This window comes from Neolamprologus brichardi, chromosome 9, assembly GCF_056152115.1.
Source record: "Neolamprologus brichardi isolate AB-2024 chromosome 9, ASM5615211v1, whole genome shotgun sequence".
Taxonomy (NCBI): Eukaryota; Metazoa; Chordata; class Actinopteri; order Cichliformes; family Cichlidae; genus Neolamprologus; species Neolamprologus brichardi.
The window spans coordinates 25,166,900-25,182,110 of record NC_142112.1 but is presented as its reverse complement, the minus strand read 5'-3'; the positions used below and the strand labels follow the sequence as shown (position 1 = coordinate 25,182,110).

Sequence of the window (15,211 nt, the reverse complement as noted above, 5' to 3'; positions counted from 1 at the left end):
CGCTTTATTTAAATACAACAACAGAGGTTGATGAACGTGCTGCGCATCAAGCAAGCTGTTAAGCTGTTGGCAAACTTCCCTTCCTTTACAATCATATTGAAAAGCTCTAACACTCAACACAGTTTTCAACTTATTATTTATCAGCCTCTCTATTCTTGGCAGTGTTAAACATTCAACCTCTTTTATTGAGGAAATAGAAAATTGGCCGCACAAAGGAAAAAAAGGGTGTCGCTAGGGCTTAATTAGCACCTGTTCAAACAGTGTTTCACTGAAGGTGCACCACACATGTGTTTGGGCCGCAGAGAATGCCCTCGCCTTGCAGGGATGCCAGGCCTCAGATCTGATTCAAATTGAGATCTGCAGTCATCTCGGCTATCGATTTGAAAATGTCTGGCAAGCGAAACTTACATAGAGCTGTCTCTGGTTATAAAAACAACTGCTGCAATAATACGAGGTAGATAGATGTACACAGGAATGGACACGGAACTTGATAAACTTCAGGCGGTCAAATAACTCTCCTGCAATTCCATTTCAAAAGTTTGACTCATTAATCTTTACCAATACATATATTTATATATGTATGGGATAGTGCCTCAAGCTTTGCTTTGTATTCATACAGTATAGTCAATAGTGGCTGTCGACAGAGACCGTATGTACACACCAGTTGAGGGGATGTTTTGGAAACAGTAGCTGAGTTATTAGCTAACCTCTGATTTGCTCTCCTAAGAACAATCCACCATTTTTTCTTTTGTCTTTGTCCAAAAAAAGATGACAGCTCATCTTGTATCAACTTACAATTAATTAGTGTTTTCTTTCACCAACACCATTTAGTACCCTACAGCACATCCGCATAGTACACTCAGCCATTCGATCAGCTCTTTAAATATTTACAACTTTCTTCATGAACATTGCAGCTCGACTCTTCTTTATCTGGCCTGCTTTGTTCGCTGTGAGGCTCTGAAAAGTCTGTGAATTAGTCGGGAAACTCGCTCCAACTCTGACAGGCCAAGAGATTGAGGCAACTTTTGTTAACTCCTACTAGACATGCCGCTCTCATAATTGGAAGCTTAAGAGAATGATGGAGAAAGGAGGAAAAAAAAGGTCTGGGAGATAAATTGCATATTTTTTGCCTGATATGGTTTCGCGTGCGCTTGTTTTTCGAGCTTCTACTTCTTTGTTTTGTCACAAAGCAGGGAGATCTCTGTACTGTAGGGATATTTTTAGATGTTTCGGTCGGTGTTTCAAAGGTGCAACATCTGTTTGGGATTGAGAGCTGCTTTTTGGCTAAAATTGTTCTTATATGGCTTTGCAGGGATTGGAAAAGCAGTCAGATGTTATTTAGGGCTTCAGAGCAATTTCTACACGAGGATGACTTTTCTTTTTTATGAGCGTGTGCAAGTCTTTATAGTTTTGTGACGGTCAGCAGTGGCTCTTTGCGCTGAAGTCTTAGTGTTTTGCTGCTTGGTCGGACTTGTTGCAGTCATATTTACTGCTGCGTGAACTTTCCCTGCTACAAAGTTTCTTTCTTTTTACTGTTGTCACCACAGCCAAGCCTGAGCTCTTTTGTTACTGTACTCTCTGTGTGCATTTGTTGTTTTCCAGTTTGCACCTACTCTGGCACACACAAGGGTCACACCCACTTTATTGTTCACCTCACTGTGCTAATCTTTGTTGGCACTCTGGGAAGTAATAAATAATGACGAGACTGAAATAACAAAACCTTTGCGTTACGTTTTTGACTTGTCTTGACTTTTAGGTGAGACCTGTGAGTCATACATCGGACAAACAATAGTTTGTGTGTTTGACGGGAATAGAAAGTTAGACTGGAAAACCGATTCGATTCATACCCACTTGTGACACCCTGTAGGAGAGTGTGTATCCATGAATTCTGTCTGTGTTTATAATTTAGGTTTCAAATGTGCTTGTACATGTTTAGTTCAGTAAAAAAGAGAGCGAGAGAAAAACAAACTAAAGAAAACCCAATCTAAAATGAAATGACTTTTATTGTTTTGTTGCTTGTTCTTTCTGAGCCGATATTAAATTTCCATTATTGCTTTCACTGCATGGCTGGCCAAGGGTGCATGTTGCATATTAAGTAACTTTTTGTTTGCAGAGGAAATAATTTAATTCTTTTTTTATTCGTTAAGCAAAACACAGTCTTGCTTTATGCAAGGTGTCAAAATAAAAGTAGAGGAAGTAATGTAAAGACTGAACACTGTGCACCTTTAAGACTTTTGCACTGACTATTCTTCTATATCCCTTAACCAAGAAAGGTGTTCCAATTAATTGAGGTTAGGTTTTTGCACATTAGCCTTCAAAGAGCTTTAAGGTGGTTGAGCTAAAGAACTGTGGGCTGTATTTGCTATTCAGACAGATACTGTTGCAAATTAGCCAAGGTACTGTCTAACCCCGAAGGCTTCCACGAACCTCTGGTGGCGCATTTGCAACACTTAACCTCACCTTCTTTCAAAAAGCAGAAACTGTGCAATTTTTTTTAACAGGGAGAATAGCCTTGTACTTCATGCAATATTGTTTTATATGGAAGCCTCTGGGCATGATATCAAGGGCTTAGAGTGATATGCTGTGTGTCCAGGAATTGTGTAACTATTTTCTACTTCTGGGAAAATTTGCTGACAGTATATATTCTTTGAAAAGCAACAGTGTAAGATAGATAGATGTTTTTGTTTTAAGGGCAGCTCCAGTCTAAAGTTACAAGATCTACACAAAGTAAGAAGTAACTGAAGTTGACAGAAATATGCATCTTTAATTTAAGATCTACTAAAAGAAGGAACTTTTTGTGTACTTAAATAATTTTTTTGTGTGTTTTTATGATTTTTTTAAAAAAAATTTTCTAGATGCACAGTGACATGGCACTTGCCGGCCGTGATGGCCAGCCCCCTCTAAGGCATCCTCCCATGGTTCCCCCGTCCCACCACCCAATGCAAGCAGCACTCCCCCCAACGCCCCACTCTATGCCTCCATCCCCCTCCAGAATCCCATTTGGCCCACGGCAGGGCTCTTTACCTGGGAGCGCCACCATCCCAAGGGACAGAATCTCCAATGCCAACCCACCGGCCCGCTCTAACTCTCCTTGTCCCAGCGCCATCCTAGAGAGACGAGATGTCAAGCCAGATGAGGATTTGGCTGGAAAGAGCCACACTCTTTCTAGAGGGAATGAGGGCTTGTACGCAGATCCATACCTCCTCCAAGAGGGACGAATGGGCATTGCTGCAGCCCATGGACCACACCCCAGCCCTGGGCTTGATGGTCCAGAGCATGCCATGGGGGGATTTCACCGTGCCTCCATCCGCTCCACAAGTTCTTATGGTGGACCTAGCCCTACAGACACTATAGATCACCCCTCTCTGTACAGGCAGAAGTCCAGAAACAGCCAGCTGCCGACTTTGGGTTCTAAGACACCTCCGCCGTCCCCTCATCGGATGACTGAGGTACGAATGATTGACATCCATGGTGGACCTCCTCATGGCATGCCATCTCATAGTGTTACCATGGAGAGAAGCTCGCCTGTGCGCCAGTCCTTCAGGAAGGAAGAAGTAACGGGGACAAAGCCACGGAACAGCATGGGCTCACCTGTGGTTCCAGACCTCCAGGGGCCAATCCCAGCTGCCAGTGACCATCAGACACGGTAAGCTACCAGAGCAGAGGACACAGTGTTGCATATAGTAGCGGGGGGGGGGGTTGTTAAAATAACTACCGAGACATTGCATGGGAGCATGGACTAACTCTGCATCCCAGTGTCACCCTAACCATGAACTGCTGCTTTCCAGTACCTGGTCTGACTCTGTTTCATCATCCATGTGTGAAGAATAAATATAACCTGCCCTCTCACTATCTTCAGCATAAAGATCTGCACATGAAGCACATTTTGATGAGTTTGGTTTGTGTATATATCCAGCTCTTGCTTATCTTGCTAACTCGAATTTTGGAGCTGATATTGTTGATGAGCGTGTAAGCCCAGGCATAGCTACCACTAGTGAAACAGGATAGTATCTAAAGGCTCTATTAATCAGTATATATTTAAACAAGAACACCCCTTACAGACTCTATTCAGTTTCAGTTAATCTACCAGATATTTTAGTACCTGGGTTAGGTTTGTCTTCTCAGACTGAGAGCACATAAACACAGAAAGGGTGCAAGAGGGATGCTGGCCTCTTAGCAATGCTTAACTAGAAAGGAGGGTACATGGGCTCTGTGTGAAAAAGTATTTGAAATGGCCAGTCATGCAGATCAGGCCAGACCACCTGGGAAGCCCAAAACCTCCATTAGAAATGCCCTGGGAATATCTGAAAGAGTGGAGGAATTTGATTGGGAAAGTACCATTCTTCACTTTCAAAATAAACTGTAGTTGTCATAGAATATACTCGTGTAAAATATTGTGGTCATTGTTGTATTCACATAGACTTTGTGTCTGCACTGTGTCCTTAACGTGCCCCGTGCCTCAAGATAAATTATGAATAGAACAGAATAGCCCTTTATTGTCACTGTACATGTGCAATGAAATCGTGGGTGCTCCAAATAGACTCTGCAGGAAATATAAATAGCAAGGCAACATAAATAAATGACAAAACAAGATGAAGGCACACTAAATAAGGCACATCTTATGTGCCTTATAAAGCAAAAGCAGTTCTGTTGCCAGTTCCCTCACCTGCCTGCAGTGTAGGCTTTCTTAAGGCAGTGTCATACAGTTCAAATAATCCTTTCACTCTCTTTTTGGCAGTTGCCACATGTGACTCAGTCAAAAAAACAATATGACCCGAGCACCTTGGGTGTCAAGCTTAGGCTTGTCAAGAAGTTGTCTGTCTTGTTTATTCTATTTGGACACGAGCTTTTGGGGTTTTTACATTTTTTTTTATTTGTAATTCAGAAACGATTCATATTTACCAGAGACAACATTTACTTGTGGCATATTGCAAATCAATTCCAAAACAAAAGAAAAATCTCTGCTCTGTAATCATCTCACAAAATGGCAAAACGTTTCATGGTTAGGTGATTAAAAGCGATTGATTATTCTGTTTACAACCCTCCCGTTTTCATTCTGAGCTAATATTTGCTCCAGTGGCAGCTGTCATATCCAATAGGCCTCGGTGTTGAAAGCAGAATTTTTTGATGTGTCTGCAGAGAACGAATGAAGGCTATGGAACAACAGATTGCCAGCTTGACTGGTCTTGTTCAGCATGCACTTTTAAAGGGCCCAAACACTAGTGGCACCAAGGAGCCTCTAAGGTAAGCAATCACAGTATAGGACAGAGTGGAGGCATCGAGTGAAATGGACTTTTCAAAAGAAAAGCCTGGTGATTCAGTCAGAGGAGGAAGGATAAATTATCCCTTCAATAATGGCCATATCAGACACTCAGGTAAAATAGTGTCTGCTAAAAAGGAAATCGGTTTGAATGTGAATCTGTTATCGAAGCCTTTTGCCCTCTAGATAAATGGCCACTATTGTTCATCTGGCTGCTTTTCAGCTCTTTCTCTTCTTTATTTATATTGTTTGGAAATGTTTGCTTAACGCCTAGTCTAAAATGTCTGCTGTGAATTTGAATGTAGCTACTGTATGCACTGATGATGAAGCTTGTTAACATCATTAACATCATTTTAACCTTTCTGGTTTGTCAGTCTGCCCCATCATTCTTTATTTTACCTTGTTTGTCCTTACTAATATCAAGCTGTAAATCTAAAGTGCTGTTTATTTCTGTTACACAAACTCTTGTCCGATAAATTTCTCTCTGACTGCAGCGAGAGACCCCCGAAGACATCATCTCCAGCCCACAGTGCTCATAGTTCAGGTTAGTATCTCTTCTATTATGTGGGATTTCTGGAGTTTTTTTCTTTTTAGTTGATATAAATGCCATAATATCATGTGCAGACAAGCCCACACATCAGTGTCAGTCAGCAGTCTGCAATGAACAGCACTGGAGGGAGGAAAAACAAAGTCAGGCTTCTTTGCTTGTCATCAGTTCATATTTCCTTGCGCTCCTTTACCCAGTTCATCCAGTTTAATAGGAGTTAAGAGACGAGAGCCAGCGCAGCTAACACAAGCCCCTCAAAGCACTACTTAAAACAAGATGCTATTACTTCTCAAGCCTGCCAAGATGATTCAGCGATTCAATCTCCGCGCCGCAGCGTTCTGCGGCCAGACCTTAGCTTGATAAAAAGATCTGCAACCTCACCAGTGGCGAAGCAAAAACACAACGCTATTTATGTGTCTTGAAAGCTAAGCTCGTGTCTCAAGAAACATTTCATGGAGTATGTCGTTTTCAGAGGGATTTACTTGTCATGTGTTTGAGCAAATCTTCAAAACATCAGAAAAGTTACAGGGTCTTTTTTGATCTCGCCAGACAGCCTCTAACATGAAAAAACGTGAGCATATTTGTTTAATCCCTCACATGCTTCTTGATCGTCACCACCCAGCGTGTCCTTCTTTCAAAATATACATTGTAACCAGTAGTTCAGGTCTGTTCACGCTGTAAATAGATTTGGGGGATTACAAAGACAAAAGTGTGTTCTTTCACTGCGCCATGGTATATGTCAAAAGAATTCAGTTCATCCTCTTAACTAAAATGGATGGACACTACTTTCTTTGTATTTTTTTGAGTTTAAAGGATTGGCTGCTCTTAATTACACAAGAAAATTTGTACTTGCCTCTTGTGGTATCCATTCTTGCAGATGGTTTTGACATTTGCCTCAAATATACAGTGACAGACATTCATTTCATAAATCTGATAAAAATACAGCACAAATGCACAGAAAGAATTTCCAAGTTACTGTGGATAATAAACAGACCTTGAAACTGCTCTCTACCAGAAAATTGGCCCAACTTCAACTATTTATATAGTGAATTAAGATCCCAGGTTAATTGACACACATTTTTGAAAAGATATGTTACTGTAAAACTGAATGCATGCAGTGTTAATTTAGCTACACAGGACACAAAGTCAAGCTCAGCTGACCTCACTGTCATCCCACATCAGCTGACACCTCTGCTGATATCCTTTGACTAGTTTCAGGTTTATTTAAAAAGGACAATGCACGATAATTAAGATGAGCACTTAGATCCTGCAATTGCAGTCCCTGATGGCATTCATATATGTTAAAAGAAAAAAACATGGAAGCACATCTGTGTATAGATAAGAGCTAGAAGATGAGGTCATTTCAGCTGTTTATTTCCCAAGGGGTCACCACAGCAAATGAATATGCCCTCCCATTTATCTAGGCTTGTTATCGGTACTAGCCTGTGAAACCCTGAGGCTGGATTTGTGTTTCCTCCCAGGCTCAATCTTTTAACTTTTGTAAGGCAAATGTGTTAACAACTAAACAACAAAGTCCCTAGATAAGAACCAGGAGAACATAAATACTAAAACAAACACAACAAGTGGGGTGCAGTATTAAAATTGCTTTAGCCCACCTACAGTTGGTGCTCATTGCAAGCTGCTTTGCAACCCACTCAAGCTCCTCCTTTACATGCTGTGTTTGACAAAACCAGTGTCGTCTGTTGTGACTGAACGTGTATTTCTATAGGGTCATTACATTTCAATCTCATGGTGCAGTTTGAAATATTGCTCTTACTTTCTATTTAGGGACTTCCACCATGGATTTAAGTTACTTTGGTTTCCATGGTTTCAGCCTGTTCTTCATCTTTAGCAGTGACTGAAATAATTAGTTGACAGCCATTTCCAGCTGTAACTAATAAGGGTGTTAACATATCTATAGTACATATGAAGTAGAAATGATGCCACAAAAATTAGAAGAAATCTTTGCTGAACATTTGGAAAAAGGTGTGTTTACAGGCATTTACAATCTGCCCGCTAATACGTAGAGTGAGTGCTTGAAAAAGGGGGGAAAAAAATCTACACTTTAAAGCCTCCCTAATAATGTTTACTAGAATTTTTACAGTTCATAAGAGTTATTATGAGCTTTGATTTCAAAGGTTTTAGTTTGTACATATGGGTCGTAATTTTCAGAAAACAAACTTAAGCTGTGCTGTGTGGGTTTTTCCTTCTTCTCTTGGTCCAGGTGGTTCTCCGGTCTTGTCTCCCAAGAACAGTGCAAGCTCACCAGACAAGGGCTCAGTTCCACTCAAAGTAAACCTCCTGCAGTTCAGGAAGAATGTTTCTGACCTCAGGATGCAACTGCATCAGATGAGGCAGCTGCAGGCAAGACTTTGTCTCCATTTTAATTAAATTAAACTGTTGCGTTTGTCCACATCTCCAGCTGTGTATATGCATGTGATTAAGTGTGATACCCAAAAAGCCATATATCTCGGTTTACTAGTCCAGGTCCTCTAATAACTTTCACTTTGCTATGTACATCACTTCAGCTCCAGAATCAGGAGGCATTACGGGTGCAGCTGAAGCGGGCAGAGCAGGAAATCAGTATTAAACTTGCAGAAGCAATGCGGCGTATGGAGGACCCTGTTCAGCGACAGAGAGCTGTGGTAGAAGAGGACAGGCACAAGTACTTGGGTCTGGAGGAGCGTGTCCTCACACAGCTCAGGTAAGACTGCTCAGGACTCGCTCATTGCCCAACACAACAGATGCTGTTTTGTTTAAATTGTGTCTAAAATGGATAGACACGTTTGTTTGCATTCAACAAAGTTTTTCAAAAGTCTGACAGTTGATTTAGTGCACATATCTGCAACTACATTTGCTGTGCCTTTGTTTATAGGAAGCGCCCAAAAGGCTTCGCTGTTATCAGCTCACCTGAGCCATTCAATCCTAAACGCTTTGACAAGCCAACACCCTCTAAATTACAGCCCACAGGTTTATGCAGGCAAGCTACGCCTGCCTCTCAGAGACAGCGGTCTAAAACAATGGACTCAACTGTGGAGTAATTACTCACCGCCCTGCTCTTATTTGAATTCATTCGCCTCGTCTTGCCAACAGGGAGCAGTAATTGAATCCTTTTTATTTGGATGTTTACAGACAAGGTCAAACAGTGTTGTCTTGCTAGACAGCGGCAAACATATGCTCCAATAAACACAATCATAGCAGTTCTTGGATTCTGGGAAATGAACAGGAGGAAGTCGGGGCGCTGAAGCTGTGTTAAGCCCTTTGTTACACTTGGTATGCAGCCATTTGTGAGTCAGCAAAACACAGCTCCTGGCCCCTTAAATAAGGCATGGCAATTAGAGCTGCTTGGCTTTAGAACCATTTGGAGTGCGTGGTGTGAAAACTGCTGCCCTCTTGAGAGAATTCAATCTATCAGACCATATTTTGTAACCTTTTTTTAAAACTCACCCCTTAAAATATGGAAAGTCATACCATAAAAACACAGGAAAACCTTAATGGAGTCACACAGAAAAAGAAAAAAAATGTATTAAATCTGACAGTGGTCATTTTCAGTGGATTAAAGCTGAACAACTGCAGTATTTGAAGCTATTTTCGCCTTAAGTGGAATTCTTAGTGTCCCATACTGCCCGTTTCAGTTCACGAGAAAGAATTATGAAAGAAAGTAAGAAAAGTTCCAAATTCCTCATGCAAATGCAACGCAAGTGGTCTTTAAAGGCTGCCTCCTATACCCTGGCAAACAGAGGGATACATTATTGAACAAACAGTATTTTTGTTCTGTTGGAGGCTTCATAAAAAAGGAAAAATCCATCATTCTCACTACCAAAAAGCCTTTGCATAGAAGGGCATTTAACACACTGTCTCCTTGTTGCCTTTCCTAATCCCTTCAGGGGACTCCTATAAAAGAGTGTTTCTCAAGGGTACCTGGCCACAATGAAATGTGATTTTAGTTCCCTCTCATGCAATCCAACACTGCAGACAATGTTATCATACAGCACATTTCCCTTTGGAACAGCCAGCTTTCTCTAGCACCGGGATGGCTCTCAGGCAGGGTGATATGATTTCTATGTGAGGAAGTGCTTTCTCACAAATAAGCCCTCATTCAGTGTGTAAATATTTGGGGGTTTGGGATAAGACCAGATCCAGTCTAGATTAAGCAATATAGTGTAGACAGGAAAGAGGACTGCACATTTAATATGTTTATTCGCAGCTTAAAATATGAATTTTACATATCATATGCACTATTGCTTTTCATGCATCAATCCCAGACACTTTTCCTACCTTTCCCCAGTTTTGGCTTATGATCTTTAAGAAACATGATTGTATCCTGCCCCCTGGTGTTTATACAGTGAAAACAATCATAATAAGAGCCTATTTATGCAGGGTTTTTTGGCTTGTTTGTTTTGTTTTTCAAGTGTACACTCATTAGATGCCAATTTTGGGCCATAATGGCATGATAGCATCACACAGTTTCTGCACATTTGTCGGGTGCGCATCCCTGTTGAGAATCTCCCATTTCACCACATCTCACAGGTGCTCTAATGCATTGAGGTCTAGAGACTGAGTACAGAAAACTCATTGTCATGTAAGAACCCAGCTGGAGATGATTTGAGCTTTGTGACATGGTGTGTTATCCTGCTGGAAGCAGTCATCACAGGATGGGTACACTGTGGTCATAAAGGGATAGACATGGTCAGTAACAATAGTCAGGTAGCCTGTGGCGTTTAAGCAGTGCTCAATTTGTAGTAAGGTGCTTATACTATTCTATGCCATTAAACCACATGAACCACTGATACAAAGCAGAATAGATCCATGTTGTTTATGCCCAGTTCTAACCCTAATATCTGAATGTCTAAGCAGAAACTGAGACTTATCAGACCAGGGGTTGTTTTTTTTGTTTTGTTTTTTTGTTTTAGTCTTCTATTCTCTTAATTTTGGTGAGGCTGTGCCAATTGTAGCATAATTCTGCTGTTCTTAGCTGACAGGAGGCTTCCAGAGATACTGTTGTGTATATCTTGGTCGCAGTGAGTGGTTATTTGAGTTATTGTTGCCTTCCTATCAGTTCAAAGCAGATTGGCCATTCTCCTTTGACTTCTGGCGTCTTCAGGCATTTTCGCCCAGAGAACTGCTACTTACTGGTTATTTTCTCATTTTTAGGCTATTTTCTGTAACCCGTAGAGATAGCTGTGTGGGAAAATCTCAGTAGATCAACAGTTTCTGAAATATTCAACCCAGCCCGTTTGGTACTAACAACTACGCCACATTCAGATTCATTTATATCACCTTTCTTCCCCGCCCTGGTGCTCAATTTGAACTGCAGCAGGGCATCTTGACCATGTCTACATGCTGCAACGCGATTGGCTGATTAGATATTTGCAGATATGAACAGGTGTACCTATCAAAGTGGCCAGTGAGTGAATTTGCCAGGCAGTTTTTTTTTAAAAGTCACTCAACTCTAGATTACTTTCTGTTTTTTTTCTGCAGCGAGCTGGAACAGTATGTAGGTTCTCTGCAGAATGACTCAGCCACAACACACAGAGCAGTGACCCTAAAAGATGTGGAAGAGGGAGCGGTAACCCTGAGGAAGGTGGGAGAATCTCTGGCAGGGCTTAAAGGTATGGTGACTGCCTTCCCATTACATTAATGTTCCTTACTCCAGTATACTTGCATTATCATTCAGCTTTGCGCAGTAAAAATCCATGCCATAGGAGTATTTTACAATTTTTTCCCTCTCTGTTTAAATTTCATCAGGAGAGTTCCCAGCCCTTCAGGCCAGAATGCGGGCTGTGCTCAGGGTGGAAGTAGAAGCTGTCAAGTTTTTGAAAGAAGAGCCCCACAAATTGGACAGTATGCTGAAAAGGGTGAAGAGCTTGACCGACACACTCAGCAGCCTGAGAAGGTAGGGGGGAAATGGAGAATGAAAAGATAAAGCAGGGAAAAATGAGAAGATGTGTTGGAGTATGGGAGCTGAGTGCGAGAGGGGAAATTGAAGATGAAAACAAAAAGCACTTTGCGGGGCTCCTCGCTGGGGTCTATGATGTGGGAGATTGTACCGTTTGATTATAGTGGCAAGCCAGCCTTTATCCCATCAAAGAGGTCATTCTGTGCGGACAGAAGGCTTTGGCATCCAGATTTACTTCCATCACCTTCACTCAACCGATAAGTGAATTAATTTGGTGGGCAATGCAGCACCTAATTTCCATTTTAATACAGATGCCAAACTGGCTCCTGCTCTCCCTCTGTTTTTTTTAACCAAAAATATGCCCTGTTGCCAAACCCACCTGTTGCATTATAGATTTTGTGCTGGTTTATCCCTCATGTCATTAAATATGTAGTATTATTTGTCTACTTTACAGCAAGGTTTGATGTAGTATAGTCCTAATAACCGTTTTAAAAGACCATAACTTGCGAATACAAATTTCTGAGCGTTGTTGCACAAAGATTTCTTTCGCCAGTGTTTCTGTATGATGTGTATTTCTTATTGTTTCCCTTCCCTCTGCAGGTGTGCTACTGAGTTTTCTCAGAAAGGGCCTGAGCTTTCCAGTAATGCCACAGTGGACAACAGCCCCGCAGTAGCAGTAGACACCCCTGCAGATGTTTCTCCAGCACCAGGCCAACCTGACTCAACCTCAGCCCCACTAGAGCCTCAGAGCTCCACCATCAAATCCGAGGTGATGCCTTCATCCCCGGTGGTCATCCATCATGTCCAGAGCTCCCCGGTCCACATTCAGCAGTCCCAGCAATCTGCGGCTTTGACATCTCAACCTAGTCCCCCAGCCACACCTAGCCCCACTCATATCTCCAGTCCCAACCTTAGCAAGAGTCAAGACCGTGAGGCTCCCAAAGCGGTTGACACAGATCCACCGAGTCCCACCCGCTACAAAAAGACTCATGGGAACAGTAATGGAACAGCCAGCCAGGATCTTGTGATAGAAGAGCTTCAGAGCAGTAAGGAAAAGAACAAAAGCAGAGCTGTTTCCATAAAGGTATGTTTACCCACCTTGTAATTTTCATTTACGTGTATATGCTGACATTAGCCTCAGTTTATTTTATGAGTGTCCTAAAAATCTCTAATGTATTTAATGTATTGTTTTTGTTTAGAAATAATAGTCCCTCATTTAGTTTGCACTTCTGACAACCGTAAACTTTCTCTGACTCTTTGGTATGTTTGTTTTGTCTGCACTGTCCAGGCGGCAGAGAAAGAGTGGGAAGAGAGGAGGCAGAATATGGGTCATTATGATGGAAAAGAGTTTGAGAAGATCCTACAAGAGGCTCAGGCAAACATGATGAAGGGAATTCCAAGTCTAGAAGTAGAAGAGAACACAGCACTGCCTGCTGCTGGTATTGTAGAAGAAGACATTCACAACCCTGTTGAGCTACCATCAGGTAGGAATCACACACAAATGTAACTTAAACAACTTTTTTTTTGCTTTATCTACATACCTTAATGTTGTTTCCTATTGCCATGTATGACAGAAGAGCCCCAGTCAGGCCCGCAATCAGACAAACCAGCAAAGAAGGGGTCCGAGAAACTCCCTAAGCCTCTGGTGGAGAAATCTGCCAAGCCAGCACTAGAGAAACTCTCCAAAACTGCCATCAAGCCAGCAACCACTGAAAGCTTGGCAAAACAGGGGTCTGAAAAGCCGAACAAGTCCCCACCACCGCCTCCGCCAAGGAAAACCTACCCCAGCTCCAGCTCAGGCATGACCACTACACGCTCTGGTGAGGTCGTCTACACCAACAGGAAGGAGTCTGTCTCGACTCAGGTTGGTGCTTTAAAAGGTTGGAGAGAGTAAAGAAAACCATTCTTGTGCCTGTGCGCTAAGCGTACAGCCAAGTGGGATTTAGTTAAGCCACTGCATTAAAACTGGAAGAAAAGGGGAAAGAGCTATTTAGGCTTTCTCCAAAGTGTAAAGGTTGCCATTTTCAGGAGAGATACTGTTTAACTTTGCCTTTAACTCTGTCTTTACGCTCATCCAACATGAATGCAGTATCCATTTTCATTTCCACAAACTTTGCTGCTTGTTAAAAATAAAAGAATAATTTCCCTCACATTATTTCTCACAGGAGGGCGAAGAGGAGGCCCCACCTCCCTCTCCCCAACCCAAGCCCACCAAGGTTGCGCCGGAGACCAAGCCGAAGCCAGCCACTCCTCCCCTGGTTACGAGAGAAGAGGAAGATGAAGGGGACAAGATCATGGCAGAGCTCCAGGTTAGATCCATATACAACACGCACACTCACACGCTCCTTTCAAACATGTGCAAATACAATCAATTTAACCGACATATGGAAATTAGGATGCTGGATTTGATTGATTTCTGCGTTGTGGGTTGCTTATCATTTCTTCCTGTGGTGGGTGACTTCCTTGGAAGTGGCAAAGGATGGGTGCTGACAGCTGCCGAAGAAATAACTTTCATTGAACTTTACTGCACTTTTTTAAAATTGTGGCGTTTTACAGCTGTGCAGTTGTGAAGATACTCCTCAAAACCCTTGTCCCGTTGTTCCCTTCACCTTTCTCCAATCTTCAGGTTTTCCAGAAGTGCACAGTTAAGGATGTAGGGGTGAAAAATTTGGTAGAGCCCACCGCTCGAATTGAACCACAAATCAGAGAGCTAAGACCGGGGGCTTTATTACCCCTCAAAGAGAAAAAGGTAAAATATATGTCCCGGTGCAGCTGCCCAGCTAACTGCCTGCCTTTGCCAACTGTATGAAACAATCAATGGCTGTGTCTTAACACTCCTCTGCTCTTGCTTTTGCTCAAGAGAAACCTGTAGCAGCTGCCTCCACAAAGCTTCCTTTCCTTGCTGCCTGAGTTTTCCTCCCTCTTTTGATCCTGCTGAATATCAGAGCTTTAATTTTTTTTTTCAGGATTAAGTCTGCATAAAATTGAGCTTCTGAAAAGATGCTGTGTCTTTTGTATGCCTGGTCTAGACTATGATGTGTTTCAGAACTCTCACTTGTCTTTTCATCCAAATCAATAAAAACCTCAGCACTGTACCTTACAGGCTATTAAATCGTCTCGTGTCTTTCTTTAATGACATTTGACAATTGCTTGATATGCCCTAGATTTTTGACAATTGAAAGAACATCAGTAAAATGCACTGTAGACACGATCTATTTTTGCAGACTTGGTTCACTAGAGGTCAGCCTGACCACTTTGCATGCTCCTTCTCCTCTCCTATACTTTTCTGAGGAATGACTTTTCCGTTTCTCTTTGCACAACTTCACCTCAGTTCGCTTTTCCCAGCTTTACACCTCCCTAACCAATCATTTGAAACATGTTGAGTATTACTTTTTTAGTCGAAATGATAAAGCAAATAGGACTAGGTGTGTGAAGTGCATCAACTTTTACTAGTTTTGAAAAGATGAACTGGAAGTATCCGCGAAACAAATAAGAGGTATGCTAT

General features: G+C 42.0%; 1 protein-coding gene across 16 annotated transcripts in view; it reads left to right on the top strand.

Annotated features, from left to right (window-relative positions):
* si:ch211-285f17.1 (sickle tail protein homolog) overlaps positions 1-15,211 on the top strand; it is a 120,688-nt gene that overhangs the window by 99,262 nt on the left and 6,215 nt on the right. For 12 of the 16 annotated variants that reach the window (XM_006795081.3, XM_035909604.2, XM_035909601.2 and 9 more), the window contains 12 exons: positions 2,856-3,646; positions 5,140-5,244; positions 5,755-5,804; positions 8,032-8,171; positions 8,336-8,511; positions 11,289-11,419; positions 11,556-11,703; positions 12,307-12,790; positions 12,995-13,190; positions 13,281-13,570; positions 13,872-14,015; positions 14,333-14,455. In XM_006795081.3, coding sequence (XP_006795144.2) covers positions 2,856-3,646; positions 5,140-5,244; positions 5,755-5,804; positions 8,032-8,171; positions 8,336-8,511; positions 11,289-11,419; positions 11,556-11,703; positions 12,307-12,790; positions 12,995-13,190; positions 13,281-13,570; positions 13,872-14,015; positions 14,333-14,455 — 2,778 coding nt within the window. The remainder of the gene's footprint in view (positions 1-2,855; positions 3,647-5,139; positions 5,245-5,754; positions 5,805-8,031; positions 8,172-8,335; positions 8,512-11,288; positions 11,420-11,555; positions 11,704-12,306; positions 12,791-12,994; positions 13,191-13,280; positions 13,571-13,871; positions 14,016-14,332; positions 14,456-15,211) is intronic. The other 4 variants (XM_035909605.2, XM_087846186.1, XM_035909602.2 and 1 more) reach the window with 3 other exon arrangements.